Source organism: Barbus barbus, assembly GCF_936440315.1.
Source record: "Barbus barbus genome assembly, chromosome: 7".
In the NCBI taxonomy this organism is placed as follows: Eukaryota; Metazoa; Chordata; class Actinopteri; order Cypriniformes; family Cyprinidae; genus Barbus; species Barbus barbus.
Genome location: NC_136735.1, coordinates 38,845,240 through 38,852,633, shown reverse-complemented (window position 1 = coordinate 38,852,633; position 7,394 = coordinate 38,845,240). Strand labels below are relative to the sequence as shown.

The following is a 7,394-nucleotide window of genomic DNA, read 5'->3' as shown; positions in this document are numbered from 1 at the left end:
TTTTTAAAGAAATTAATACTTTTATTCAGGAGGGATGTGTTGAATTAATAAAAAGTCATAGTAAAGACTTTTAATGTTAGAAAAGATTTCTATTGTGAACAAATGCAGCTCTTTTTAACTTTGTATTCATCAAAGAAAAAATATCACGTTCCAAAAAACAATATGAAGCAGCACAGCAGTTTCGGCATTGATAATAAATCAGCATATTAGAATGATTTCTGAAGGATCATGTGACAATGAAGACTGGAGTAATGATGCTGAAAATTCAGCGCTGTGTCACAGAAATAAGTTATATTTTAAAGTATATTAAAATAGGAAACCAATATTAGAAACTGCAATAAGATTTCACAATATTACTGGGTTTTTTTATCGAATAAATGCAGTCTCACAAGAGACTCCGTTAAAAACATAAAAAATCTTACTGATCCCAAACTTTTGAGTGGCAGTGTATAATCCACATAAATGAAACACCACAGAAGAGAGATTTAGAATACATCCTAATGCAGGAAAGCCAATCATTTTAACATTATCTCTTCATGCATGCATCTGCCAAACACTGTAAATGTGGCTCAGCGTCTCCATTGCCAAACCACCAAAATATCCTCCCCTACATGGTAAAGGTGTTCAATCTCCCACTGATTCCAGAGTGTTTTGACAAACATACAAGAAACTGGAGAGCATACAGAAAGGATTTAGGGCGATGAACTCATGTGTCCTCCAGAGATATGATGAGTGTTATATTGGGTTTCCCTTCTGTGGAATCCATTTAGTGCATACCAGCTGCCCAGACTCATAGAACCCGACAGGGACGGAATTAATGAGCAAAAAATCAAACAGTGAATTCCAAATGTTCAGATAACACTGCAACACACATCAATAAAAATTATATAAATTTTTAATTTAAGAAAGCCTATTTTTTCCCATTGTGTGCATTTTGTTTACATTGGAAGCACTGTAATAACTAACATATGATGCATAAATTCTTACATTTAATTTATTTTATCAGTATTTTTATTGTATTATAGCCTACTAATTGGACTGATTTTCTTAAAGAAAAATATGAATTTTTGAATTTTCTGCATTGTGTGCATTTTGATTACCCTCAAACGCGGTGTAATAAACAGCATATCATGCATAATGTCTTACATTTAAATGCATTTTCATTTATCAATATTTTTATTGCTTTATACTAATTGGGAAAGGAGCGATATTCTTAAAGAAAAGAATGAATTTTTGCATTGCGTGCATTTGGTTTACGCTTAAAAGCAATGCAATAAACAGCATATCATGCACAAATTCCTACATTTAAATTTATCAATATTTTTTTGCATTGCACTAATTGGGAGAGGATCAATTATTTTAAAGTAAACCATGAACTTTTTAATTTTATTTAGCTTAAAAATTATCATTTACCATTTTTACAAATTTGACTTACTAAATCAGCGCAATAAATAGTACAATTATGCGTAAATTATTACATTCAAATGTATCTATATTTTTACTCCATTACACTAATTGGGAAAGGGACAATTTTCTTAAAGAAAACCCCGGATTAATTTTCTTTTGATTTTGGGGTGAAACATGATTCAAGCATGTTCTTGACAGGTTTCATAAGATTCACCCCAAAAGTAAAACACTTGTACAATTCAGTATGCAGCAAATGTTTTACTTTAAGAACAATAAGAAACATCATGAGTCGTCATATCAATTCCTTGCATATAGCTACCTCAAGTCAAACTAGTAATATCAGTTTACTAAATAACCAGATAACAGACGCTGGCTCTATTATCTCAAGGCTTCACTGTTTCTTCACAATCTCTTTGTGCCAGCAGAAGCTCGTTCCCCATCTCCTACATCATGCTCTATTTCTCAGTGTTTGTGTGGATGTGCCTCTGCTTCATGAATCTCCAGCTAAATATAGTTATGGCAGTGTGACGCTGGAGTGTTGCATGATGCCCATCTATAACCTCCTCGCTGGGCGACGGCTGAGGATGCATTTGCAGAAGCACTAACCGGATAACTGCGAACAGGTAAAGCTGACCCTTGCAGACACATGGACTCCTCTGGAGATTAAATCACGGTGAAGGTGCAGTGATGTGAGTGGAATGCAACTAATTCTTCTGAAGCCACAAAATGCATTTGAGGAAATACAGTAGGACTAAGCTTAGAGTAAACTTGGACTGTATAAATTCGTTGTAGTTTATCTAATTGCACCCATGCATTTTTTTTCACTTGCCTGTATATGCAAACTTTTACAAGTACCTTGTTTTTGATGTCTCTCCAAACAGAAAATCCTAAAAGTCCTATTTTAAAAAGGACATGGAGCATTGCATCACATCATGCACTTGATGTTTTTGCTACTTTGTTGAAATTGTGAAACACTGATTTATTTGCATATTTCATGAACTAATCTGACCATGTTTGAGAAACTGGCAAAAACAGATTTTAACAGGTCAACATTTAAAAAAATAAATGATTTTAAAATACAATGATCTACATTTGTGTTTTAAATCAGTCCATCCTATCAGCGAGTAAATATCATCATGGATTGCTCTCAGTCTGGAAATGCAGAAGCCACAGTGGAGACGGATGGGAGTGTGAATACTGAGAACGATGAAGACAAAGAAAAGCATGATGGTAAGTAATTTAAAATTTATTGGCAAAAAAATCTCAAAATTACCTTCTCTTAAAGGAACAGCTCTCCCGAAAATGAAAATGTGCTCACCCTCAGGCCATTCAATATTAGGATGACTTTGTTTCTACATCAGAAATGTAGCATTGCATTAGTGACTAAGCAATGAATCCTCTGCAGTGAATGGGTGCTGTCAGAATGAGAGTCCAAGTAATCCACAGGAAGCATTATTATGGACTTGTATTTTAACAAGCAGCAACGGTTTAAAGTTGAAAACATATTAATGCTGAATTTGTTTCAGCTTTTGTCTTCTCCAGATGTTAACTGATGGACTGGAGTGGTGTGGATTATTGTGATGTTTTTATCAGCTGTTTGGACTCTTATTCTGACGGCACCCATTCACTGCAGAGCAAGTGATGGAATGACATTTCTCCAAATCTGATGAAGAAATAAACTCATCTACATCTCGGATGGCCTGATTGGGTGAGGATATTTACAGCACATTTTTATTTCTGGGTGAACTATTACTTTAAACTCTGACTGACACACAACACTACATTAATATAGATTTAAATGAGGAATGCATCAGTTTTTCACTTGTTATATTGGGTAGAAGTCGTCCCTGTGCGTAAGGCATCCTGGGAGCCCAGTGTGCTTTCCACCATTGGAAAGGAGATCTATTATTTCGCTGGTCATGAGATCAGCATCTGGGAGTCTCTCGATTCATTTGGTTCTGTCATCTGGCCAGCAGTGAGACAATAACTTTATTACATATTTGAAATACATAAGCTGAAGTGTGCCATTAGTTTGGATGTTCAAATTCTTCCTGGTGTTCAATTTCATGTTTAGACTCACTGGAAGTCAGTCAGTTAGTTTGGATTTTTATGAAAAGTGAAACACTGTGACACTTTCACAACAATGATCTGTTTGTTTGAGTTGCCCGAATTAAAGGGGTCATATGATGTTGCTAAAAAGAACATTATTTTGTGTATTTGGTGTAATGCAATGTGTTTATGTGGTTTAAGGTTAAAAAAACATATTGTACATTATTGTTGCTCCTCTATGCTCCACCTTTCTGAAACGCACAGATTTTTACAAAGCTCATCGTTCTGAGAAGCGAAGCGTGCTCTGATTGGCCAGCTATCCAGTGCGTCATGATTGGCTGAATACCTCAAGCGTGAGACGGAAATGTTACGCCCCTCACCGTATTGTGATGCCATGTCCCGGCGCGACAAGACTCAAACAATAAAACTCATTATAAACAAGGCATTTGTTGCATCCAGTGGGGACATAATTACTGATTATAATGACTCATATGGTCTTCTGTCTGCATTTGTGATCGGAGAAACAACAAACAACAAGCACTGCTCTACACTGCTCAAAACTCACGTTTGAATAGTCAGTGGCAAATTCTTTAAATAAGAAAACATACTTACAGGCTGTGAGTCAGAAGCGCCAGACTTTATAGAAACAGCCAGCATTGTAGGCTACTCTTTCAGGTTCAGGAAACAGTCCTCCGTTAAAATGTGCTGCACACACTCTAACATTTGGGTTGAACTGTTCTGGAACAGTGTTGTAAATATAGCTTAACCACTGATTTCTAGTTGTGTCCTCTTTTGGAAGCCCAAACAAAGTACTTTCTCTTTCACAACGAAACACAGCGTCTCCAGAACATGACGCCGGCGGCAGCAACAATACTACAGCCAGAATAATAGTTACGTCTTCTTTCATTGCGCATACATTTGGGCGGTGTTATGCAAATCCTCCCACACCGTGACTTAGACATGTGGGGAGTGTTTAAATGAGACGTTTTAGGGGGGCGTGGTCGAGTCTTAACTTTTATAAAGAATATCTCTTTGGTTTTGAGACTTTAATCTTTGCAACTTCAGGGATCTTATCTATGCACAAATAGCTTGTAACACTCCAAAGAGAAAGGAAAACTTGAAATCGCATCATATGACCCCTTTAAATGTCAACTTCTGACTCAACCATTCACGAGTTTGGGGCGGAGCTATCTAACTGACTGACCAATGGCAAACAAGCATGGGCACATTGTTCTAGAGGAGCAAATAATGGCACACTTCACCTTTAACCAATTGTACATTGGTTCCTGATTGATATTCATAATCATGATACATTTTCTGATATCTTATTTAGGCTCAAGCTCTGTGTCGCTATCTTGAGTCCAATCAAGCGACGGTTGACCTTGTTGACAAGGCGGTGCTAGAGATTGGCGCCGGCACAGGTCTCGTTTCCATCGTGGCCAGTCTGTTGGGTAGGTACTAAACAGCATTGTTGGGGAAAGTTACTTTTAAAAGTAATGCATTACAATATTACATTACTCCCTAAAAATAACTAATTACGTTACTTAGTTACTTTTTATGGAAAGTAATGCGTTATGTTACTTTTGAGTTACTTTTTAAATCTGGACAGGGCTTGCTTGTTTGTTTTTAATATAAAAAAGTTCTTCTTTTGCAAATGTAAAAGTGCTTTTCCACAACAAAAGTTAAATGAATCCGCGTCAGACTGAAGGAAATGTAAATTCATGTCTGTACATTAGAGGGCGCAGCTCAAACTAATCACATGAAGAATATGACGCAGGAGAAGAAAGTTCAACACTATTCAGCAATAACTAAAATCAAACACAAATGTGTAATTTTTGCTTATAGTATGGTTGAATTGGATCATCGAAGGTCAGTAGCAAAGACATTGGTTAATAAAATGGGATTAAATACATAAATTACATTTGTCTTATATAACATTTAATTATTGCAGGATTGTATAATATTGAGTTTGTATTTGACAGTTTTTGTTCATTTTGAGGAATACTGAATCTGTTTTTTTGTGAGATGTTCACACAGTGCACACAACGCTTTGCACTTACTCCTGATTTCTCTCAACATGGCAACACAAGAGCTGTCAGTCAATACATGAGAAACAAAGTAACTGGAGTTACTCATTAGAAAAACTAACTCAGATATTTCCTTCTAAATTAAAAAGTAATGTGTTACTTTACTAGTTACTTAAAGTAATCTAATTACGTAACTCGTATAACTTGCATTACGTAATGCATTACCCCAAACACTGCTAAGCATGAATGTCCAAACCTGTTCTTGAAGGGCTGTTGTCCAGCAGAGTTTAGCTCTAACCCTAAATAAGCACACCTGAACCAGCCAATCAATGTCTTCAGATCTGAAACTTCCAGGTAAGTGTGTTGGAGCCAGTTAAGTCAGCAGGACATTAGCCCTCCAGGAGTGGGATTAGACAACATATCACAAGCATATGGTTGTGTTGTGTTTTCATACCTGTATAATCATCTCCAGGTGCTTGGGTGACAGCAACGGACTTGTCTGAAGTCCTTGGGAACCTAAGATGCAACCTGTCCAGAAACACACGGGGCCGCTGCAGATACACGCCGCAGGTGGCGGAGCTCTCTTGGGGTTATGAGCTCGATAAGTCCTTCCCTCATTCGGTCTACAGATACGACTACATATTAGCAGCCGATGTGGTCTATCATCATGACTTCCTAGCAGAATTAATGGTCACCATGCGCCACTTCTGCCAGCCGGGTACAACCCTCATATGGGCCAACAAGACCCGCTTCGATTCTGATCTGGTGTTTGGAGAGAACTTCAAAAAAACTTTCAACATCACCGTGCTGGCAGACAACGGAGAGGTCAAGATTTACTCAGCTACCACGAGAGATGAAAGTGGACTAGAGACGTCAAAAGAGACTAAAGGGGATGCGAGGAAAGGAGTGGACGACTGTAAGACAGAGATGAATGAAAGAAAGATTAAATGGACAGAACAAAAGTTTGTAAAACAGGTTCAAGAATATGAAAAGAAAGATGTACAATTTAGAGAAGAGCAGGCTACAGGGTGTGTTGATGTGGAAAACCAAGAGGATGGAAATCTGAACAAACCTGAGGATAGTGAAGATGAAGACAATGACAGCTGCTGTGAGATGGATACAGCATCTCTAGAGCAGAAATCTGGTCAGTGATTTTTGTTCTAAAACACAGTTGCTTATCTAATGAATCAGAGTCTGATTTGGTCTTTTCTTTTAGATGGAAGCACAGAGAATGATAACCAACGGGAGTACATGAGATCCTGGGCACCGACTATTTACTACAGGCCCGGGAAAGAAGTTTACAATTTTTTGGGCCAGGAAATTATAATTCAGGAGTCAATCGATTCTTACGGTGCTACTATATGGCCAGCGGTGAGACTCTTTCAACTGCAGAATCAATGAATCATGAGAGAAAAATGCACATGTGAATAGAGTATGGGCCAGATTTACTAACAGCTGGCGCCAGCGCAAACCGTCTTTTGGCGTTAAATTAGTACTGTCAAGATTTACTAAAGAAGCACAGTGAAGAATTAGCGCTGAAAAGGCGTGGACACAGTTATTTTTGCGCCTGACCTTATTGAATATGCATTTGTAGGATTTTCCTTTTCAGACGCAAAATTTATGGGAGGAGAGTATTAAAATTAATCACACAATTTGATTTACTAATGTTTGCACTCGTCAAATTACTGGTATTTGCACCATTATTTAAAAGCTATGTCGTAACCCTGTCCTAAGTAGACATCTGTATATTGCATTGGCTGATATGTAAATGAGATGTTGCGTCTGTGTTCTTTAATTTTGTAAATCACCTGCAAAAATGTCCATGCCCATCGGCGCTTCTTTGGAATTGCGCTCTTGTGCTAATTTGCCCTGTTTAATAAATCTGGCCCTAGATCTGCGATAACTTCAGTA

General features: G+C 37.5%; 1 protein-coding gene across 1 annotated transcript; it reads left to right on the top strand.

The window, feature by feature from the left end:
* Nucleotides 1–2,543: 2,543 nt before the first annotated feature.
* On the top strand, nucleotides 2,544–6,635 carry LOC306872748 (protein-lysine methyltransferase METTL21E-like; the record flags this gene model as incomplete). The annotated part of the gene is made up of 4 exons (XM_079421508.1): nucleotides 2,544–2,637; nucleotides 3,246–3,382; nucleotides 4,790–4,907; nucleotides 5,956–6,635. The coding sequence occupies 4 exons, from the start codon at nucleotides 2,544–2,546 to the stop codon at nucleotides 6,633–6,635; spliced, it is 1,029 nt and encodes a 342-aa protein (XP_079277634.1).
* Between the last annotated feature and the right edge of the window lie 759 nt (nucleotides 6,636–7,394).